Genomic DNA, 24,635 nt, shown 5'->3' with positions numbered 1-24,635 from the left:
CAGCATGAAAATATCGTCCATGTATACACTATTTCTATATCAATCTATAAAAATATATATAATAAAGACCTGTCATGTGTGTGTAATATGTATGTTTTATTGTGTAATAATGTAACTGGTGGAACATATACAAGGCAAGAACCGGTAACTTGACAAACGACAAGAGAGTGAAAATAAATAGGTGCCTAAAATACTCCAATAATTCCTCCAAAGTTTTAAACCAAATATCAAAATATACAAAATGACTGTATATAAAATTAAATTATTCATCTAGTCTTACAGCTACCCTCACCAACTTTATTCATTATCAGTTTTTGATTATAAGACATTGGTGGGTACTCATCCAGTTCAAAAATATAAACAAAATTTGATTCTTTGCGTGAGAATTTCCAATTTTCAAGAGTATAAAATTACAGCAGCCATAGAATTAGAAAGAACAGTATTAAACTGTTACCATTTTGACTTATTTCACGTAGAAGTCTGTAAAACGATATAAAGTGACAGATTATTCTAGTGTTATCCAAAATCCTCTATCTAATGTAGGTATATGATTGTTGTAGGGCCAATGGGTTCAATCAAAATAGTTAGTAGTCTCTGTTTCCTCTGGAGTTTCGTGTCAAAACTAATATGTTGCATACAGTCGTAACCAGTATGTTATCAGTTTTGTTCAGACAAATAGTTGGCATGCAGTCATTACCGATATTTCCACCATCAGTTTTGTCCCAACAATAGTTGGCATGTAGTCACTGCCGATATTTCCACCATCAGTTTTGTCCCAACAATAGTTGGCATGCAGTCATTACCGATATTTCCACCATCAGTTTTGTCCCAACAATAGTTGGCATGCAGTCATTACCGATATTTCCACCATCAATTTTGTCCCAACAATAGTTGGCATGCAGTCATTACCGATATTTCCACCATCAGTTTTGTCCCAACAATAGTTGGCATGCAGTCATTACCGATATTTCCACCATCAGTTTTGTCCCAACAATAGTTGGCATGCAGTCATTACCGATATTTCCACCATCAGTTTTGTCCCAACAATAGTTGGCATGCAGTCATTACCGATATTTCCACCATCAATTTTGTCCCAACAATAGTTGGCATGCAGTCATTACCGATATTTCCACCATCAATTTTGTCCCAACAATAGTTGGCATGCAGTCATTACCGATATTTCCACCATCAATTTTGTCCCAACAATAGTTGGCATGCAGTCATTACCGATATTTCCACTATCAGTTTTGTCCCAACAATAGTTGGCATGCAGTCATTACCGATATTTCCACCATCAGTTTTGTCCCAACAATAGTTGGCATGTAGTCACTGCCGATATTTCCACCATCAGTTTTGTCCCAACAATAGTTGGCATGTAGTCACTGCCGATATTTCCACCATCAGTTTTGTCTCGATAAATAGTTGACATGCACACACCGCCAATATTTCCACCCTCAGTTTGTCCAAATGTATAGTTGTATGCAGTCACTACCAGTGTACACACCATCTTTTTGCCCAAACACATAGCTGTATAGTTACCATCGGTATATACGCGGTCAGTTTTGTCCAGAAATAGTTTTATACAGTCAACACTAGTATATACACCATAAGTTTTGTCCCAACATAGTTGCATATAGTCACTGTTGGTATATATGGCATCAGTTTTATCAGTATATACACCTTATATCAGTTTTGTCCAGTCAAGAAGTTGCATAGTCACTACCGGTATAAACGCCATCAGTTTTGTCCAGACATATAATTGTGTACAGTAAGTATTGGTATATATGCCATCAATTTTATCCTGACAAATAGTTTCATACCATCATAACATATGCCATGCCATCACTCTTGTCCACATCATACAGTTTGCATAGAGTCATTGCAAGTATTATTAGTACTTAGCCTTCAACCTTCGGTTCTCTTCTTTCAATCTCTCTATTTCAGCTAAGAGGGCCTCGTTCACAGAATACTTGGCAAGTTCTGCTTTCATTTCATTCTGTGTGAGTAAATAGAGAGCAAGTTAAGGAGTTCATTAAATCATTGCTGAAAGCACACATACCATTGTTAAATAGTGTGAGTTGACATACACATGCACTTGATGACAAAATATGTGAAGTACTGAATATGATCAATGGTAAATGAAACACTACTTTATACATATGCAGTGGAATAAACCATTGCATATGTTATAATAATGTTAGTTTTTTTTACATAGCATGTTCCAACACTATGCTAAAATTGTTTTACATTGGCGTTTTAGCCACTACTTATTTTGCATTTTTGTTTTCAGTGAAAATAAGCAAAACTAAGTCTTTAGAAAAAATGTTCAGGTTTACAGTATTTTACACTAAATTTGTCTGACTTACCATCTGTATTTGAAACTGACGTAGCATTTCAACTTGAAGATTGACAACATCTCTATGAAGTGAAACTCTGTAAAAGAATAAAACTCTTTTTAACTGAGTAAATCTTATGTCATTTCCCCTAAAAATTACAACAGTATACCCTTCTCTCTCTATCAACCCCCCCCCCCACCCACCCACCCCACCCACCCGCCCACCCACCCACCCATCATACAAGTGTTCACTGTATAGGACATAATAGAACTTTTACCACATTCATCCATCTCTCAGTACCTGCAACGGTATGTCATTTAACACTAGACGGTAAAAATACAACAAAAAGGTCAACTTATTCTCATGCATACCTGTAGTAATGTATATGCAGCATGTGGAGCAGAAGTTATGGTATCAACCAAGGAATTGAACATTCATTACTTTACATCATGCCTACAGTAGGTGGTAAAATGCTATTGCAGGTACCACGAATTATATAACCTTAGGTTCAAAACACAGTGGTGTGATTAATCTTACAACAATGATTTCATATTTCTTACCTTGCCTCTTCAACAGCATCTTCTATCATGTTTTTAATAAATTCAACTTGGAAAGGTTGGAACTGTGCTATTGTTGGGGCACCTCCAACAGCACCTGAAACTTCTCCTACTGGTGTATCTCCTGATGCACCAACTAATGTGTTACCTGAGCTTTGTTGTGGCAGTGTAGATCTGTATGGTGACCGTGACGATGGCAATGATGATGATGATGATGTGACGGTTGTTGTAGGTGCTGTGTATTTGTATGGTGATCGTCTACTAGTGGATTCTTCAATGGCTGGTACCACTGGTGATATGGTGATTGGGTTAGCCAGTGATGGCACTTCTGGCTGGGTTGATCTACTTGGCTGGTGTGAAATAGAGAAAAGACACCAATTTAATTTAGACTACCAGTAACTATAACATTAAATCACAAAGGTTATAATGCACAAACAGTTTCAACTTTGTAATTCATTTACGCCAAATTTAGTCAACTGTGATATTGTAAACTTCTTTGAAAGAAGATTTAACAAGGACGGTAGGACTGTAAAACAATGGATGGGTACCTTAGCTTGTTTGTAACCCAAGACAAATTGTCTGGGACAAGTAAGATTGGGGTTTGGTAAATATATCAAATCAATTATGAGTCTGACACAATATACTTACTGAAGGAGCATACTGTAATGCACTTGTAATGATTGGTGATGGTCCAGTGTAAGTTGGTGAGTCAGAATAAACTCCATGGACTGTAGGTTGTGGTGAGTCAGAATAAACTCCATGGACTGTAGGTTGTGGTGAGTCAGAATAAACTCTGTGGACTGTAGATGGTGGTGTGTATATGTTGGAATTATAATTACTTCTTGAATTGACGTGGTGTCTATTGGATACTGGTGCTACATTGGCAAGGTTGTCAGATAATGGAGAAAATACTGATGCTGCCAAGAAGAAAATTAGAATTATGCTTATTTAGAATGCTAATACGGTTTATATTCCTACCCTCTCAAAGTTCCTATTATATGCCATGTGAAATCCAGAGGTTATAAACTCTCATTCTGAAATTAAAAGTGCTACCTGAATAATAGGACAGTGTTAGAGTGCTACATACTACATAATTTAATGACTTCAGAAGTCCATGTCAACATCACAATAGTTAGTTTGTAAGATATGTCATGCCACACCTGGCACCTATCAAGTGGTTTGCCCAATGCACAAGGGTGCCCAATCAAAGTGTACCTTAGAGACTAAACAACAGTGATGCATGAGGGCACCCTATCACAGCACACCTTACAGACTAAACAAGTGATGCATGAGGGTGCCCTATCACGACACACCTTACAGACTAAACAAGTGATGTATGAGGGTGCCCTATCATGGCACACCTTACAGACTAAACAACAGTGATGCATGAGGATGCCCTAGCACGGCACACCTTGCAAACTAAACAAGTGATGTATGAGGGTGCCCTATCACAGCACACCTTACAGACTAAACAACAGTGATGCATGAGGGTGCCCTAGCACGGCACACCTTGCAAACTAAACAAGTGATGTATGAGGGTGCCCTATCACAGCACACCTTACAGACTAAACAACAGTGATGCATGAGGGCACCCTATCACAGCACACCTTACAGACTAAACAACAGTGATGTATGAGGGTGCCCTATCACGGCACACCTTACAGACTAAACAAGTGATGTATGAGGGTGCCCTATCACGGCACACCTTACAGACTAAACAACAGTGATGCATGAGGATGCCCTATCACGACACACCTTACAGACTAAACAAGTGATGTATGAGGGTGCCCTATCACAGCACACCTTACAGACTAAACAACAGTGATGCATGAGGATGCCCTAGCACGGCACACCTTGCAAACTAAACAAGTGATGTATGAGGGTGCCCTATCACAGAACACCTTACAGACTAAACAACAGTGATGCATGAGGGTGCCCTAGCACGGCACACCTTGCAAACTAAACAAGTGATGTATGAGGGTGCCCTATCACAGCACACCTTACAGACTAAACAACAGTGATGCATGAGGGCACCCTATCACAGCACACCTTACAGACTAAACAACAGTGATGTATGAGGGTGCCCTATCACGGCACACCTTACAGACTAAACAAGTGATGTATGAGGGTGCCCTATCACGGCACACCTTACAGACTAAACAACAGTGATGCATGAGGATGCCCTATCACGACACACCTTACAGACTAAACAAGTGATGTATGAGGGTGCCCTATCACGGCACACCTTACAGACTAAACAACAGTGATGCATGAGGATGCCCTATCACGACACACCTTACAGACTAAACAAGTGATGTATGAGGGCACCCTATCACAGCACACCTTACAGACTAAACAACAGTGATGCATGAGGGTGCCCTAGCACGGCACACCTTGCAAACTAAACAAGTGATGTATGAGGGTGCCCTATCACAGCACACCTTACAGACTAAACAACAGTGATGCATGAGGGCACCCTATCACAGCACACCATACAGACTAAACAACAGTGATGCATGAGGATGCCCTATCACGACACACCTTACAGACTAAACAAGTGATGTATGAGGGTGCCCTATCACAGCACACCTTACAGACTAAACAACAGTGATGCATGAGGATGCCCTATCACGACACACCTTACAGACTAAACAAGTGATGTATGAGGGTGCCCTAGCACGGCACACCTTACAGACTAAACAACAGTGATGCATGAGGATGCCCTATCACGACACACCTTACAGACTAAACAAGTGATGCATGAGGATGCCCTATCACGACACACCTTACAGACTAAACAAATGATATATGGAGGATGCCCTATCACAGCACACCTTACAGACTAACCAACAGTGATGCATGAGGATGCCCTATCACGACACACCTTACAGACTAAACAAGTGATGTATGAGGGTGCCCTATCACGGCACACCTTACAGACTAAACAAGTGATGTATGAGGGTGCCCTATCACGACACACCTTACAGACTAAACAAGTGATGTATGAGGGTGCCCTAGCACGGCACACCTTGCAAACTAAACAACAGTGAGAGGATAATAGATATTTTCTTACCTGGAGTTTCAGCTTTTCCTACAGTGTCAGGTCTGGGTACCATGGAGTCTGTCACATAATGATTTCTGTAAAGATCATGGTCATTTGCTGTATGAAGGAAAATAAACATGTTACTTGAATATTCAATGTAAAAGTCAAGTCAATTCAATAATATCCTTACCCTGGTTCCTGGATTAAGAAAAAGAGGAAATAATTGAAGAACTGGGGACCGCAGTGGATATGGCAAGTTAATTAATGATCATTATGTGAAGAACAATTTAGCATAACATAACATAAAAGATGGATAAGGATTTAAAATGGCTCTTTTCTTCTTGACTAACTGTTTCTATAGTTCTACCAGATAAATGTTTTTCACATGTGACCCAAATATTAAACCTAATCTTAACTTAGCCTTTAATGCAACTGAATGAACTACATTAAAAAGAGTATTTAATATTTTCATTCATCTGTCATTGGAAACTTATACGATCAGGGACTCAGGTGAGTCTGAAAGCTTATGAATAAGTACATAATTTCTATCCAGAGTTTTCAAGTTCAGACTTTATTACTAATCAAATGAGTTGGATAAATGAGTCTGTATGTGTCTATTAATCCAAGTATGACGTTGAATCTGTATGTCTAAAATTAATACAAGTAAAATTAATACAAGTATGACGTTGTTGCTACTTACTTATAGGAGAAAATAAATCATCAGTTCCTACTACTGGTTTTGTTGCTACTTACTTATAGGAGAAAACACATCATCAGTTCCTACTACTGGTTTTGTTGGTCTATGGTCTATGTTGATATTCTCTTGTTCACTTTCAGGACTATCTGATTCAGCATTACCAGAATCAATGCCTGTTGATGTTGGAACTTTACGACTTTGAGTAGTACTTGTCCTACTGGTTCTGCTACTCACTGTATCATTCTGTAATTAGGAAATCACAGTTCATTTTGGATTTTGAAATTCTTTGTACCTGCAATACCACTTTACCTCATGCTAGAGGGTCAAAATAGAACAAGATGGTTGATTTATACTTACATACATATATGGTAATGGATGGGAAGGGCGTGAAGCGGAAGTTATGGTGTTGATCAAGAAATCAAATTATCTTTATTTTTATGACTAACCTAGGTGATAGAATTGTATTGCAGGTACCAACAATTATAAAATCAGACTTCAGGTAGCCTACAGAAATTATGTAATCATGGTTATTTCGTTATTCAAGAATTATGAAATATCTGCAGTTTACATTTGTGAATGCATCATACTTCAAACTTGAAGAACTGAGCATTGTTTCCCTAAAATCACATTAATTCCAAATTTCATTTTTTGGGACTACAAAAAAAAATCAATTTGCCAAGGGACTCCCTGGGTTTAGTTTAGAAAATTCTGACAGATGATTGGGTAATGCACCAGAAACAAGGTGACTATGAATCAAACAGTTGGATTATTTGAACAATATCAAAATTGAAACACTGGAATGCCAGACTGTCTTTGATGATACCAACAAAAGAAAGTGTGACATAAATCAGACTGTCTTTTGACAATATCATGATTAAAAGAGTGGAATACAAGACCATCTTGGACAATGACAAGATAAAAACACTTACTTTATTAGAGGGTCGTTGGAATGTCAGACACTGAACAGATAATTTGTGTGCTGTAAAGACATTCTTTGGTGTTTCACCCATCCTCAAATCGTACACTTTGATTTGACCTCTTGAAGTTCCAACAATAAATGTAGCACCATCAGTCATTAAGTCAATGGATGTAAGTGGGCTATCAGCTGTGATCACCTTTACAGCACTTTGGATAAATGTGAAAGGAAACAAAGAAATAATTGATAGTATTTGGGTCAAAGTTATTGTAATGTAAAATAATTTCAAAATATTTAGTAACACTAGGGATAATATGCTCCCCTGGGAGTGAAGCAAAAGGACTGCTGTGTCAGTATAGGTCTGTGCTTGGAACAATCACTGTAACACACTTTTAACTGTGGGGAGATTGCTTGGCACAATCATAGAATTTCAGTTTTTGAATGTCTGCCAATACTAATTAAAAGGTTAAATATGCATATAACATGATCACATAACAATTCTCTATGATTTTACAATAGTCCCAATTTTTACCAAATCAGAGAAGTGTCATATATACATTATACTTGGAAAAACGTGACATTTTTCGCCCTCTAGTGTTTTTTCTAGCATATTTTTAAATGGTGATATTGAAATCGGTGCATATCTAATGATGGTACTTTTTACTTGAATGATTGCTGGGTGAGTTCATCATAAAATACATATACAATGAATACACTTCAGAGTAAGATTGCAAATACACTATAATTTCTAAACTGCCTTCCATTTCATATTTGTTCACTGTGGTTATCTAGAGCAGTATAACTTTTCAACCAAAGAATGTAACAGTAAATTTAGTTTCCTACCTTTTTCCCTGTGCGTCATAACACACAATTCTCTTGTCTAAGCCTACAGATGCAAGCAGCATGTCATTGACTGGTGAGAAACACAAGGCAGTTGCTGGAGACCTATGTGTATCTGTAAATGACTTGAGAAGTTTACGAGTGCTGGCATCCCACAGGTTGAGGGCGCCATCATCCGACACTGAACCAAGAAGAGATTTCTTAAAATGGGAATACTGAAGTCCTCTTATCGCCTGCAAATGGGGAAAAAAAATCAGCATTTGAATATATCTACATATAAATACCATCGGCATGTATATCTTGAAAAGGTGACATCACATAATATACAAAATATCACAATCCTCTGAGGAGAATTCCACATAACAATCAACATACTATTTTGGTTAAAAAAAACAATAAAATATACAAAGCTCACTTTTGAGAATCAGAGTTCATAAAATGATGAATACCAATTGAATTCTATTTACATGTTAACTTCATTACGTTTACATCTTAAACTACATGACAATAAACAATTCATATTCATATTAATTCATAATAAAGTCAAATAGGTATTTCTTACATCATTCAATCCCTGACCAGCTGTGAACTATTTTGAATTAAATTAAAAAGGCATGTTACCATGGAAATTATCACATGTACTGTGCTATTCAACCCTTTAGTCAGTAAATAACTTATTTTAATATTCTGTCAGGTTGTAAATTTGTCACTGTCCGATAGTAACACTGTAAATGAAACTAAATTTTTCATAAATTCACTGACAAAACATGAAGATACTCCAGACTCAGATTACCATAACTCATAGATCTAAATGTTTGTCAATGTTGAAGCACAACTCTGGCTAGTATATGTTATACCCGTTCCATTCACTGGCTTTGAAAGCAATTAAGTATATGTAATATTTTACAATTGTTAAGGGTGTTGTATTTTCATCAAAGACTACGTAAGTTTTTTTCAGTAATAAAAAGACTTCATGTTTTATAGTTATATTACAGAAACGACAACCCAGTGACTCTTACCTGTACTTTAGGAGCTCTGAGTGGACTGAAAGACTGGCCAGATACAACATTACTGAGTATAATATCACCACTGTATGATCCTGATGCTATGTGGGTATCATTATAATTGACTGTTACACATGTCACTGCATCCGTATGTTCCTATGGAAGATACAGACAGAATCAAAGCATTAGGAATTAGATGTATAGGAATACTACCGGGTAATAAAGTGCAAAGAAGAATATGACACAAAAACAGGAGAAAGGAATTTATTGGAATTATCATCTTGTATTAACTTGGTTACAGATATGTGGAAATGTAGATTTTTACAAGTTCAAACTTTTGTGGTCTTGCAGTCTTCCACATATGTGATGGTGTATATGTGTTGAACTTCTATATGCAGTTTGTTATCACATGATTGTGGTACAATATAAAAAGAACTTCTCAGTTTTAACTTATGGACTAAGCAAAGTGGTCAAGAAACTCTCTCTTGTTTACTTTGAGATGGATATTTACATGGTTTCAATGAATATGGAGGATATGGGAATGAAACACAGCTGAGCAAGTTTCTAGTGGATACAACCTTTCTTTTGCAACACTCTATGAATCTAATTCAAACAAGCACACTCTAGATACTTGAACTGGTTTGACCTCAAATGTGAGGCTAGTATCCTTGAAAATAGTGTCACTTCTATTATAGTCTTGATTGAATGTTACACGAGTGTCAGGGAATCAAATACTTACCTTGAATGTTTTCTTTAACTTCTTTGATTTCATATCCCAAACATTTACAATTTTATCTTTTCCTCCAGATATTAGATATCGAGAATTACTAATAAATGATAGACAGGTCTGCTTTTCCTGAATAACATCAAGAGAACACATTCAGCATGAGGTCATAAAAATCCTGTCTTCTCTGTAAACATGGGAACCAAACTAAGTTAATGTAAATATCAAAATCTGCTGACATCATTTGACAATGTTGACATTATTTTCAATGTGTTAGTGTGTGTAACACAGGGACCATTGACCAACAATTCTGTTACTGTTAAGTGGAAGTAAAAAGAGACATGAAGTGGTACTTTCAGTTGTTTTCAGGAGTGTTTGTAACGCAGGGACCATTGACCAACAATTCTGTTACTGTCTGGTGAAACATAGAAAGAGACTCAAAGTGTCACTTTTTACATCTAGAAACTATGACTGATTTGATACTACATGTACCAGTCCCATGTGATAAAGGAATTCACACTAAGATACCACAAAGTAAATACTAAGGAATTATACGAGGACTCGGTACTCGAGTGTTCTCCCCACTATAAAGAAAGCAAAGTACTAACAGTAACACTGTCTTTGCCACCTCAGTCTTTATCCTTGACATGTTTCTGACCATGCTTCCAAAGTGTTCTACTGTCCTTGAACTTTAGTAATCTTGAATCACATGACGAGAAATGACCAATCACAATAATAGGCATGTTGTGTATGTGTGTTACACGTCAGAGTAGGTCTATATGTTGAAGACACACATGTGATCATTATGTAAATCACCATGCTACTGATATGTACATTATCATGCAAATTAGTCACATCCCTGCAACCATGGGGAGAACACTCTACTTTTAATCTTCAGAGTGTACACAAAATTGTCTGTACATTTACTCATAATGGTAGCCACAATACTTACCCCTTCTGCAATAGACTCTGTCACTATGTTTGGTAACCTTTTGATTGATGTGAGTGCTATTTTATCACCAGCTGTAGATGTACTGGCAATAGTATGATGTAAACACAGAGTTAAGGGGTTGAAACTTTAATTACAAATTGTGACTATTTATTACAGACTTCAGGATATCCTTAATACAGATCCCTAGATCCTGAATCCAATTCATCCACACAGCTGTCAACATTTCCTATTTGTCACTTCAGCAATTCATCACCACATTTCTATCAAGTTTTACTGAGCACTGGCTTCTATTCACATATACACAGACCAGTGGATCCCTACTATATTTTATACATTGCAGAAGTGGAATTTTAAAGGTGACAACCCTCTGAAGTGTCTATAAACAGTGAAAGCTATTGTTGAGTATTCAAGTTTGACAAATGGGTCGCAGACATCTATGTTTATACTTATTTGACAACTGTGAAATCTGAAACCAAAGTTAAACTCAAATATTCTTTTAGTAACATATTCCCTCCTCCTCCTCTCTCAATTTATAATTATTCACTCCTAGTATTCCCAACATTTGTCTAGCCATTATAAAATAACCAACTGTCAATTTCGGGAAAATATCACTTTCAAAATGAATCAAAACCAAACGTTAAGTATCTCATAGATTAGTTTAACTATACTCATTAAAAATACAATGCCTGTCCTTCTCTTACTACAGTTACAGAAAATATAAAATATGGAAAAATGAAAAACAATTGAAGTCACACTTACTTCCATTACTTACATTGGAAGTGGCATATTTATGCAATATCATTATCTTTATAATGTTATGATATTATCATTCACATGTCAGACATTTTAGATTTACCCATTCTATAAACAGCAATATCAACATAAAATGTATCTATGTAGAAGAGAATACAGAGTTTAAATTGCAATAGCTTGCTTAAATTATAATTAACATCAGATCAAGAAAATTTATTCTCAATTGTCCCCTACAAAATATTTGAAACACAATATACTTATAACTTACAATACAAGAGAGTTTTTCATTGCATTTGTTTTGTTCAGCTTTATTCGAGATTACATGGATAGGTATACCCTATACCCTACAACCATACCCTCCACCAACCATGGAGGGGGTCTATGCTACAACTTAGTAGTACATGTATATAAGATATGTCAATTGTACCTTCCTATTACTAATGATTGCATAAACCGATACGATATGTGTAATGGTATTACATTAGCTGTCTTGGTTGAGAGTATAGGCTCCCCAACAACTGTCATCGCTATCTGACAACCAGATAAAAACCTAGCAATTGTTTATTCTTTACTTGAAGTCTACATCAATGTTTAACCCAGGGTAGACTGCACTGAAACAATAGCTAGCATGTACTGGTGAAACAATGGTATCAATTTGATGTCACATATGTTTGAGGGTACTAATTATGACTGTCACCTCTACCTGTTATGGGTCACAAATATCTGTAAAGGTCAGACTAATGATAGATGATATATGTTTATACAACAACTACTACAATGTAGAGGAGTCGGCTTTAGTATCATTTTCTTTCAACTGATCCAGACATTTAATGTTATGATTTTGAATGACACATTCATGATTCATAATTTAATCACAGCAAATGACATGCCAACATAACTGTACATGTTAACCTTGGCATATACATCACTACATGTCCAAGATGACACCAAAGAAATAACATCCATGTTATTTCCAACATTTTACCAACTACATTTACCATTTCTGTTTAGTTCTTGTTATTTTGATTAATCTAAATTACTGTAAATTGTATTTTCTCCCTATTAGTATATGTACTGTATACTATTCATTGGCACCTTTCCACACACCCTTATTTTATCTAGTTAACACACTGTTATTTTAGATAGCTAGTTATGTCAACCTAGATTTTACGGTTTGTTGGTCTACGAAATTTTCAGTAAAGTGTTGTGTTGAAATATTGGTGTAAAATAAACAAATTACTGAAAAGGATATTGTTGTTACTCCATCTGACACATGACAACCCATGTGAATGTGGATTGAACTGTTTTACTATGTTCATGGTACCAACGTCCCATATTTTTATGTCGTCCCCTGCGGACAGCAGTTTCAAATCTGCCATAGTGAATAGTGTTCAGTAATTTGAGAGTTTCGGGAGAGACCGATTCAAGGCCGTGAAAGGTGACCTGGCCAGTAGTACTAGTAGACAACGCCGGGACGTACGTACGGAAGTCGAGAAAGTGTTCACACAATATATCGTCGCAGTTACCTACGGGTTCTATTTTGATAGTAACAGCTTCATACAAAGGAAAACTATATCTTCAGCGAAGAATTTTACCACATATGGACACCAGCATGGCCTCCAGCATACCAGTGTTGACTTGCCTGCAACGGGTACCAACAACACGCCTTGTCAAGTAGTCCGACGGGACCTTCCGTACCGTTCATGTAAACAAATTCTCCTCCTTCGCTATCCGATATCTTAGCCTCTTCTGTGCTTCTTTACAAGTACCCTCTGTATCTTTGCTGCTTTAAAAACAGCAGCGATGACACAATTGGCTACTTGCGTGCGTTGAAATTACAGTAGAAACTTTGGCAATAACGGGAACTTGTCACTGCACGGTTGCCGCCATTTTTGATTTCAGAATTTTGAACTGCGCACGCCCAAGGTTCTACTTCAGATGTTGAAAACGAGGCTACATGACCTGAGAAGTTGCAGTTCAACACCTTTTTGGTACAAAATATGAAAGAAAATATGAAATCACTATAATTTCTTTTCCACTGCCACTTTCCAAACGTTGAAATAACGAAACCAGTCATAATTGTAACGAAAGAGGCACTTTAATGCAATATTGATGTATGATTCGTTCAGGCGTTATTTGTTTTTGTTCCCAACTTCAAGTTCATTGCAACGTGGTGCTGAAAGATTAAAAGGCAAAAAATGAAAAAAATTTAAAATTGTCGTGGTTTAGATTACTCGAGACTACCAGTTCTTTTTCTTACCAAAGCTAGAGACAATAAATTAGTTTGTGGTTTACATGTAAACGAAATAGTCTAATACCACGAGAAATAGAGCTAAGCACTGCATAATCATAGCCCGAAGAGTGTAAACATACAAACACATTAGAAAAGTCATGTTTTTAGAACCACAACGTTTTTTAACCTGACCTTGTATCCACTCGTAGATATTTGTCTATTTATTTATTTTTGTTCTCGCCAATGTTGCTAAAGGTTAGCCTATTTATTGAGATTCGTTTAATCTGCAGTAATCTGCAGTATGACTGACTATTTCAAGTTAAGATATCAATAAAAAAAAAACATTATACATGATATTATATAGTAAATGGATTTTTAGCATGGTATTATATATATATATATATATATATATATATATATATATATATATATATATATATATATATATATATATATATATATATATATATATATATATATCGCATCACATTTTCAACCAAGCTGCTAGTCTATCTGCTAGACCTCGGATGTTCTTCCGATACAATACGACACACGGCCGAACATCGCTATCGAGGATGGAACATCATTCGGGCAAGCCCTACTGCGAACTTCGTTCGCTTATAGTATCGAAAGAAAGCCCGAACGTCTAGCAGCAAGACTACCAATTCACCCAGCTGCTAGCCAGTTTGTTTACCTCCTAATCCAATATATTTCCCGACATGCTTTATGTTTCTTCAGCGATAGAGACGGAACAATGGTTGCTACGAATGATGATATATTGACAAAATCACGATATTGTTCTCGCCTGGCAGATCATGGCACGGACATAACATGACGTGATGTAATGTGATGTGTCTTGAAATGATCTGTAATAAATCATTATATCAAGGCTTTCAATCTTTTCACTATGTACCCATCCTCGTTCTTCAAAAAAATCTTTGGCGCGCGCGCCGACGTCGGGGACAACAGACTTGGCGAAATTTTGCTTAGCAACATCGCAGTGGACGAAGTTTCGATTATGGAACATAAGAATTCCTCTTGCGACGCCGAGGAGTTCCATTCCGCACAAGAAAATGCTTATGAAACATACAGCGATAGCTTCTATACACCCCCGGAGTCATCCACAGAATCGTTCGATTGGAATAAGTTTAGCCAAATTGAAGAGTTTTGGAAGTCTGATAATACTTCTGCATCGACTGTTGACAAGGCAACAACTACTCATGATCACCAGGAAGAAGTTTATAACTTTCTGAATGACAACATTGAGGCAGGAATATTGAATTCAAGAAGTGATTCTATGCCAGAATTCGGCTATACAAGTGACAGTGAAGGGTCATCCATTTCGGAACATCATACGGACGATTATTGTCCATTCTCTGACAGTGATTCGTGCGACACCTTCATTTTGGCCAAGACATCGCCTTTTAAACCTGAATACGAAGATCAAAGTGACTTCGAGTCGGAAATTGGTGAATCTACAGAAAGTGAGGAATCATTTACATCATTGGTGGTTCCAACCACAGTTAATGACACTTGGGAGTCTAGAAGTAAGAGCAGCGTCTCGTCCATACAAACTGATCCTGAAAAAGAATTATACAAACATTCTGTTGAAGGGGCCGGAGATTTAGAAGCATCCCTGAAAACCAAAACATTTTTCGAGCATCAACAACTTCGAGTCAGTGACCAAAACGTTACAGTTGCGGAATTCAACAAAGCAAGAAGTAACTTCCCGGACTGTGAAAACCAACGATTGAAGACTTTCATGTCACCCTTACCTACTATAGCTACTAAAATTGAAAAAGAAATGTCTGACGTAAGCCGTGTTAGTAGTAAGCAGTCATCATCTGCCGTAACCAAGAAATACCAACATGCATGGCACATGTTGGACCTTTTTAACACCATGTATTGCAACAAGAGACTTTGTGATATTATCATCAATGTAAACGGTATACAATTCCATAGCCATCGAGTCATCCTTGCAACACATAGTGAATATTTCGATCGCATGTTTTCAGAACCACAATTTAACGATTTGGCGCGTGATGAAGTGGTACTGAACACCAAAATGAAACCGCGTGTCTTTGAAGATATTTTGCAGTACATCTACACATCGGAAATAGAGGTCGACTATGATACGGCATACGACATCGTATCTGCCGCCAGTTTACTACTCATGAAAAGATTGGTCAAAATTTGTACAGATTTCCTGAGAAGTTTCGAGTTTGACGAGTGTCTGATGGCCTTGTATATTGCCGACAAAGCCGGACTGAGAGACATCCACGAGGAAGTTCAATCATTCGTCATGGATAACTTTTTAGAAGTCACACTTTTAGAGGAGTTTAACAATTATCCACATGTAAATTTAGCTGTACTCTTGTCTAACGATGAGTTGAACGTTGAGAGTGAGATGCAAGTTTTCCGTGCAGCGCTACGTTGGATCGAGGCAAATGGAAACTATGGATTGAAACATGCCCCGCTATTGATGAAACAAATCAGATTTGGTCTGATGCAACCAGAAGAGATTGTACAACAAGTAGAAAAAGTAAAATACATTATGGAAATAGCAGAATGCCACATACTTGTATTGAATGCTTTTCGATATTTCTCATTGCGGGCAAGTAACAAAGGAAACCTTAGACCACCGCCAGTACGTCCTAGGAAGGGAATGAATAAAGTAAGACATTACCCCTTTTTCAGATTTAGCAGCTCTTGCATTGTACCCAGCCGTCATAAACACATCTATATCTGCACGAAGTACACTGTCTTGAAAAAAGTGATGTTTTCATATTTCTGTAACCCAAGGTTCATATTAATGGTATCAGCATGCTGAAGTGCTTCGAAGTTGGCCATGTTGTAAAATGGTATGATATCATTGCCAACCTTCCAGTGTTTGACAAGTGTGTACACATTTAACGAATCTTCTTCATGTATAATTTCATAGATAGGACATTTACCTGATTTTTTGTTAGTTCAAATTGTGTCCCATTCTAAGAAACTGTTTTTAGTTATTCCTATAAAGTAATGACTATTTATGTGTCAATACCATTTTCACCAAAATTTCGATTTTCTCACCAGGTTCGAAGCGCAAGAAGAGCCAGTGTTGCCATTGACAATGTGTCGATTGTAAGTATAAGAGATAAATTACCAAGTAAGGACGTTACAAGGCCAAGTTCTAGGGGTGTACCCAGTCCGTTCGTCCTAGCTTCACGCCTTGCTGCTGTTGGAGAAGAAAACGCAAAGAAAAATCACAGTTCAAGCTCTAAACAAAGTATTTCATCGCAACCACGAGGGGATAAAGAAGGCATCTTGACTATTGGTGGACTCAACAAAGAGGGCGATATTGATAGCCCTGTCATGAAGTTGTCATTGTTTGATCCGATGGAAAACAAATGGTCAACGCTAACGTCATTACCACATCCACGCAATCATCATGCTGCACAGGTGGTTGATGGTTACCTGTATGTCATCGGTATGTATGCAACTTAGGACATATACAGCAAACTATTCGTCCGTCTCTCTCTGTCTCTCTGTCTCTGTCTTTGTCTCTGTTTGTTTGTCTGTCTGTCTGTCTGTCTGTCTGTCTGTCTGTCTGTCTGTCTGTCTGTCTGTCTGTCTGTCTGTCTCTCTCTGTCTCTCTGTCTCTCTGTCTCTGTCTCTCTCTCTCTCTCTCTCTCTCTCTCTCTCTCTCTCTCTCTCTCTCTCTCTCTCTCTCTCTCTCTCTCTCTCTCTCTCTCTCTCTCTCTCTCTCTCTCTCCATCTGTTTATATTTGAAATTTTATGAACGAACTGTTCGGTAGCTGAACTACATCCAGTAATGTGTACATTTTCTTTACAAACTTTAATTAGTCATATCCATCCTTGCAAAGTGTATCTTCAGTTATTCAGCATTGCATCATTTCTTTCCAGGTGGTTCGGGTCCCGCCACCAAAGACGACAGTTTGATGTCACCCACGTCCACCAACTACCGTTACGACATTGCAAACGACAAATGGGACGAAATGTCACCAATGAAGATTAGCAGGATTTTCTTTCAAGTGACTGTGCTGTTTGGTCAACTCTATGTCGTGGGTGGACAAGATAGTAAGGGAAGGTAATAAAGTTCAAGCTCCACAAATCACTTATTATAATAGTTTAGTAGTGCGACATATTTTGAATACTCATATATCGTCGTTCGGGAAAAGAGCAGATGTGAACAATGGCATACAAAAACAGACGAGTACTACGACCAGGATAACATAAAGCCTGCGTTATATTATGATAATCATCATTGCAAAATATTGTTCTTGGATAAAAATTGCTGATGTTGTGCTTTGTTCTTGCTATCATCATCATCATCATCGTCATCATCATCATCATCATCATCATCATCATCATCATCATCATCATCATCATCATCATCATCATCATCAATGAAGTAATTAAAGGCAAGAGTTGTATACATTAACGTTGTCCCATGTTGTAGATGTAAATTTGAAAACAAATATAAAGTAAATCCATGATTATCAACGTGAGAAAGGACGATTTTCGAATATTATCGATTAGTATGAAATTTACCAATATTTTCACAGGATTTTATCTTCCGTGGAACGTTATGATCCAGTGACAAACTCATGGCGATATGTTGCTTCTCTGAGTTCAGCTCGCTATTCCGTGTCCCTAGCCTCTCACCGAGGCAAGCTGTTTGCCGTTGGTGGTTATTGTGACGACCCAAAAACGCCCGTAGTTGGAACTGTGGAATGTTATGACCCACTGAGTGATAGGTGAGTAAATCAAGTGACCCTCCCTCCTCCCTATTTTATCAAGACTCTTACATTAGGTTTGGTTTACTGATAGACAATATTGTCTAAGGAGTATTCTTGTAACAAGTCCACTGTATAAACTGTGGTAGCTAATATGAAGAACTTCCTGTGGACTAGAAGAACAATTATATGTAAAGTATATTCTAAACCACCAAACAATTGATGGTCTGAAATTACATGAATATTAATTGAACATGTAAAACACGGACCAGGACGATGGCAAAGTGAAAACACGAAATAAAGTATTTAATATGTTTTTATCTACAATGCTAATTGACATCAACCGAAATGTCAATGAATCATCAAAGAAAATGGCTGGATAAAACCAAATTAGCATATTCAATAGTGAAGAAGAATAAGGGTGTGTTTTGTTGACACCACGCGTTCCTGGTTTTGTAGGTGGACCGAAAAGAATCCTTTACGTTATGGAAGATGTCATGCCAGCATGGTCGACGTAGGGGAAAGGCTGTACTTATTTGGAGGTATGATGAAGACAGGGTCAACTGATGAAGACTGTCAGAGTTTACCTGATGTACACCGTTACCTTGACGACGATGACACTTGGGAGTACGTCACCGATATGGTAGAAGCCAGACATGAATCTGGCATTGCAGTTGTCGGTATGTTGACAAACTCTTCGTATTGCAACACACTATTACTAGTGAAACTTTGCGCTAAAATGTGTCAGGCCAGAGTAAACAAATCCTTTACAATTATTTTTTGGTAAGAGGTATAAAAAGTACAGTGACATGACATTGTACTCTGCCATTTGCTTTTCTTCTGTTTTCCTTGCACACCGGTCACGTGGTTATCATCCAGAAGAACGGTCACGTGGTTTATCATTCAGAAGACAACTACAACTATAAACTTAGCAGATAACCACGTGACCGTTCTTCTGTCACAAATGTTCTTCAATTAAGCAGTAATTGTTTTCCTTTTTTAGAGTTTTTTTTACCAAGACACTGTAGACATGCAACGTATCCATGTCGTTGCACCTTCTGCAGATATCCTTGATTTGCCTATGTGAGAAATCTTGTCCAAAAAATTGTCCACACTAAGCACGTGCTACAGTTCAAATAGTAATGTGTATGTGCATGTGTATGTTATAATCTGTAGGTACCAGAATTTACATCATAGGTGGTATATCAGCAAAAGAGAAACTGTTATTATCATCCGTGGAATGCTTCGACACCATGGCCGGTCACTGGCAGCACCCAAAACCACCCGATTTACCAAAACCAGTGTTCGGACATAGTTGTTGTGTGATGATCATGGATTCCTGATTTCATAACTTGCATACTAAACATTTAACTTTGTTATATTTCAATTTTACAAAATATATCCCAGTAAACAATTTGCGTGTGTGTTTTTTTCTCAGCGCAGACAGTTTCATTTGTCTGTGTCTAATTCCCACTCCTACTTTATCATTTATTTATTCCCGCCGATACTTTTTTCCCTTGACGATGAAATTTAGGAATGTCGATGTCCGCCGTGGGTTGCAACCACTACAATGTGTCTTGATCAGTAGAGTATACTATCCTTCAAAGTTATTTAAACAAAAAGTAAAGCACATTCTTACAAGTCAGAGTACGTATTTCTGCTGAAGTAACCTCTTGGCGGTGTGTCTTGGATGTATAGTTCATAGTAAATTAGTATAATCTTTTTCGTATTCCAAAGTTTAGGTATACTCCTGGTATGACAGTGGAAATCCAGCTTTCAGTTTACTAAGATAGAGATACACTAAAGCTAATTGTTGTGAAATGTTGGTGTAAGCTATTGAATGGACATTGCTATAATAATACTCATATTAGGGTGGCATTTCTGATAGCTTCAATGACCTTGCAGTGTATATATTGGGGGATTTCCAGTATTTACACTATCTTGATCACCTGGCGATTATATCCGTACAGCAGAGGCATCGCTACCACCCACTTGAAATGTGTAATCGACCACATCACAACAACAATAGTTACAGTTTTATGTCTACATTGGCATAGACAGTGGTATTAAGCTGAAAGCTCGGTTTCTACAGTAGTAAGATCAATGTGACAGTGAATACGAGAAAATGTAAGGAGCTGGTGTGTACAACGATAGCGAACGATACGTCAGATTTAGACACATACAGGCAAATCTAAATACTAAAAAGTCCAACCAAATAACACTATTCGATATATTTATTCCCAATAATATATTTACATAACTGACTACATTAAATGCTGTGATTTGATTTGGTTTGATTTGATTTGATATGATTTGATCTTGGATAATGTATTCCGGTAAACTGGTCCACACTGATTGTTTAGATAGACTGTTAAAATGGAATCATTTTCACGTCATTTAGAGTCATCGAAGACCAACCTTAAACATCAACGTATGTTTTTATAAACTCACAGCATCCGATAGTTTGAACATTAATTCTCCTTGGAAATCGAAATGAAGGCTGTTAACATGGACAAACCATGCAACACAAATGTAAGCTTATAGTCTGTGTAAACCTATCTCCAAATTGAAGAGTTTTTTATTTTTATGTAAATCACCCGTGAGCATTTAAACCTGCAACTGGGATATTTTGTTATCGAGTAACCAAAGATATAGTAACTAAAATTGGTCAATTACTTATAGAAAAGACGTTGTATGAATTAATTAGTGATCAATATTACCCGTAGGTGGTGTAGTAACAAGTTTCAATCTTGAGCGAAAGCTTGATTTTGAATATGTCACATGTTAAAACTGCACTGGTGCAACTGGAGTATAATTTTTTTTCGATCAAACAACCAAAATCTACTCACTGAAAATTATTAAAATACCCAATAATTAGAGATTGTACATATAGTTATCCACTGAATAATTAGATGTTGTACATATAGTCGTTGATCATATCTATAAATGATGTAACAGAAATCAATTTTATTTATTGTACCATATCATGTACACACCACATACCTATATTGATATTTGTATAATATGAAATACTTCAATATACCTCACCCTAATCCCTTGTCTACATAACAGCAACGGTTAATGTATTGGAACATATTGCATTGCTGTGAAACTTTGATGTTAACTACATCATAACACCATATATGGAGCCATAACACCATATATGGAGCCATAACACCATATATGGAGCCATGATACCATATATGGAGCGTTTGTAAATGACGAGTCATTGAATATATTATCAATGTTTTGATTGACAGCTCAATAACAATATTGTAAATGATAGACAACGAATTCGAACTGATCGCAAACTGCACGAAATCCAGTCACAATATTCAAATATGGATTATAAGTAAAACAAAATAAACAACTTTTACTAGTTACATATACTTTGTTCACACAATGTGTGGTTTATGAAAATGTAACGTCGTTAAGTCGGGAAAATGGGAAATTGGTGGGGTGGGGTGAGGGACAGTGACAATGTGTAATGTAGTTAAGGTAGGGTCACATGGGGAGGAAACTTAAAAAGATGTAAGGGATAATAAAGAGAGTGACAGTGGACAATGAAGTTGAGGGGCATTGACTTACAGTATGCAATTTAGTGGGGTAATTTACAAGAAGTAGTGATTAAGTTGGAGTAATGAAGGGGGGCACTCAAAAGATGTTGGGATAACTAGGGGGAGGGACAATTACAAGATATAATATGATTAAGTTTGAGCAATAAAGGGGGGAATTACAGTATGCAACTTGACAAAGTTGGGGTAGTGAATGCAGACGTCCACAATTCTTGTAATTACACAGATATATCATAGACATAGTGTGTCAACTGGACTGTAAGATACGTCGCGTCGCTCCGCCCTCACCGGCCTCGGGTTGACGGATGTGAGAGGGCGTCCTGTCACGGCTTACCTTACAGACTGTGTCAACTAGTCTTGAACCAAATTTACGGGTTATTCCTTGTCCAGTCGTCTCTTGATGAAGTTTCGGAGTTTGTACAGAGCAAACACAATTATATGTGCTATAGGCGTAGTACCAAATACAAACAGTGCACTGAGGTACATGCCTTCGCTGAACTTTTCCCAAATAGTGGGCGACAACCCGTTAAAGTGATACGACACGTCAATATTAATGTCAACAGCCTCGACAATCAAGATCAAATATATGCAATAAAGAAGAGAAAATATGATTGGGTAGATAACATGCTGAATACGTATGGGTGAGGAAATCACAAATACATCAAAGACGATGAGAAATACACTGACAACATGCAAGTGAAAATAAATTGCATGAGTGACAGAGTCGAACTCCACAGAGTTATTGGAATTTCCGGAGGGGTCTAGAAGTAGATACATAACTGCCGCAGACAGACCAAAGGAGAAAGTGATGCTTTGGATGAACCATGTAAATCTAAGATACCATGGTAATGACAGATGACGGATTTCTTCGACTTGTAGGTGTTCGGTACACCCTTCCTCATCACATTCACATTCCACCATTTCCACTTCATCAGGATCAATATCTGTGTGAAGACCACAGTCACTTTATGAGCTACACGTAATAATCAATATCTGTGTGAAGACCACAGTCACTTTATGAGCTACACGTAATATTCAATATCTGTGTGAAGACCACAGTCACTTTATGAGCTACACGTAATAATCAATATCTGTGTGAAGACCACAGTCACTTTATGAGCTACACGTAATATTCAATATCTGTGTGAAGACCACAGTCACTTTATGAGCTACACGTAATAATCAATATCTGTGTGAAGACCACAGTCACTTTATGAGCTACACGTAATAATCAATATCTGTGTGAAGACCACAGTCACTTTATGAGCTACACGTAATAATCAATATCTGTGTGAAGACCACAATCACTTGTGAGCTACACGTAATAATCAATATCTGTGTGAAGACCACTTGTGAGCTACACGTACTATTCAATATCTGTGTGAAGACCACAGTCACTTTATGAGCTACACGTAATATTCAATATCTGTGTTAAGACCACAGTCACTTGTCAGCTACACGTAATGATACAAATAATGGCCTTAATAATGCTCCATGAAGATAGACCGACTTCAGCTCTGAACCATTTCTAACATTACACTGTATTTGAATCACAGACTCAAATATAAAGTAATGGCAGAGATTTATAAAGTTAATTTCTTTTCCAGAATTGGATCTCGATGTTTGAGATGTCAGGCTTTGGTAATGGAAGATGCATAATTTCTAAGTACGCCCTATGCGATACGAATACTCTCTTGTTAGGTTATGATGAACAATAATTAATCATTAAACAGCGCCATCTATCATAGAGAGAACAATATCGCCAGTTTGCAGTCGAACTAATTATCAAACAATATCAACAAACAATTATCAAAAAAAAACTATATTCGTCTAACGCCAAGCCCTGACTCATCGCATAATAACATATTTTTTTAACTGTGGTTGGCCTGATCATATAACCCCCCCCCCCACACACACACACACACACACACACACGCACGCACATGCACACACGCGCACACACACACACACACACACACACACACACACACACACACACTCACTCCAACACACACATATTGGGTTGAAAAAATAACATGAAGACACACTTAAGTTTAGTGAATGACGGGAGTTATCATTTTGCTACTCACGTGAATCGGACTTTCCACGAGCGTGATAGAAAGTGGTAGCAATAAAGGCACACATGTAGTAGAACGTAAGCAGTAAATAGCCCCAGTGAGACCCGTACATGAACCACTGGTAAAAGTCATTGACTTCAACAAACTTGACTATATTAAAGATGTTCCAAGCCAACTGATAGGCAAAC

General features: G+C 37.3%; 2 protein-coding genes across 2 annotated transcripts; one reads left to right on the top strand and one right to left on the bottom strand.

Moving 5' to 3' along the window:
- Positions 1-1,691: 1,691 nt before the first annotated feature.
- On the bottom strand, positions 1,692-13,201 carry LOC144442968 (protein NEDD1-like). Its single transcript, XM_078132344.1, has 11 exons — positions 13,075-13,201; positions 11,070-11,167; positions 10,133-10,249; positions 9,409-9,549; positions 8,393-8,622; positions 7,563-7,758; positions 6,690-6,876; positions 3,733-3,810; positions 2,897-3,029; positions 2,367-2,433; positions 1,692-1,996 (listed from the first exon to the last, which is right to left on the bottom strand). The coding sequence occupies exons 1-11, from the start codon at positions 13,199-13,201 to the stop codon at positions 1,892-1,894; spliced, it is 1,479 nt and encodes a 492-aa protein (XP_077988470.1). The 3' UTR covers positions 1,692-1,891.
- Positions 13,202-16,228: 3,027 nt separating this feature from the next.
- LOC144442946 (kelch-like protein 26) lies at positions 16,229-20,137 on the top strand. The gene is made up of 6 exons (XM_078132322.1): positions 16,229-16,729; positions 17,131-17,524; positions 17,962-18,145; positions 18,624-18,815; positions 19,254-19,474; positions 19,971-20,137. Exons 1-6 carry the CDS (start codon positions 16,229-16,231, stop codon positions 20,135-20,137), a joined length of 1,659 nt encoding a protein of 552 aa, XP_077988448.1.
- Positions 20,138-24,635: the final 4,498 nt, after the last annotated feature.

This window comes from Glandiceps talaboti, chromosome 1, assembly GCF_964340395.1.
Source record: "Glandiceps talaboti chromosome 1, keGlaTala1.1, whole genome shotgun sequence".
NCBI lineage: Eukaryota > Metazoa > Hemichordata > Enteropneusta > Spengelidae > Glandiceps > Glandiceps talaboti.
The sequence above is the reverse complement of the archived record's forward strand: the minus strand, read 5'-3'. Positions and strand labels throughout refer to the sequence as shown.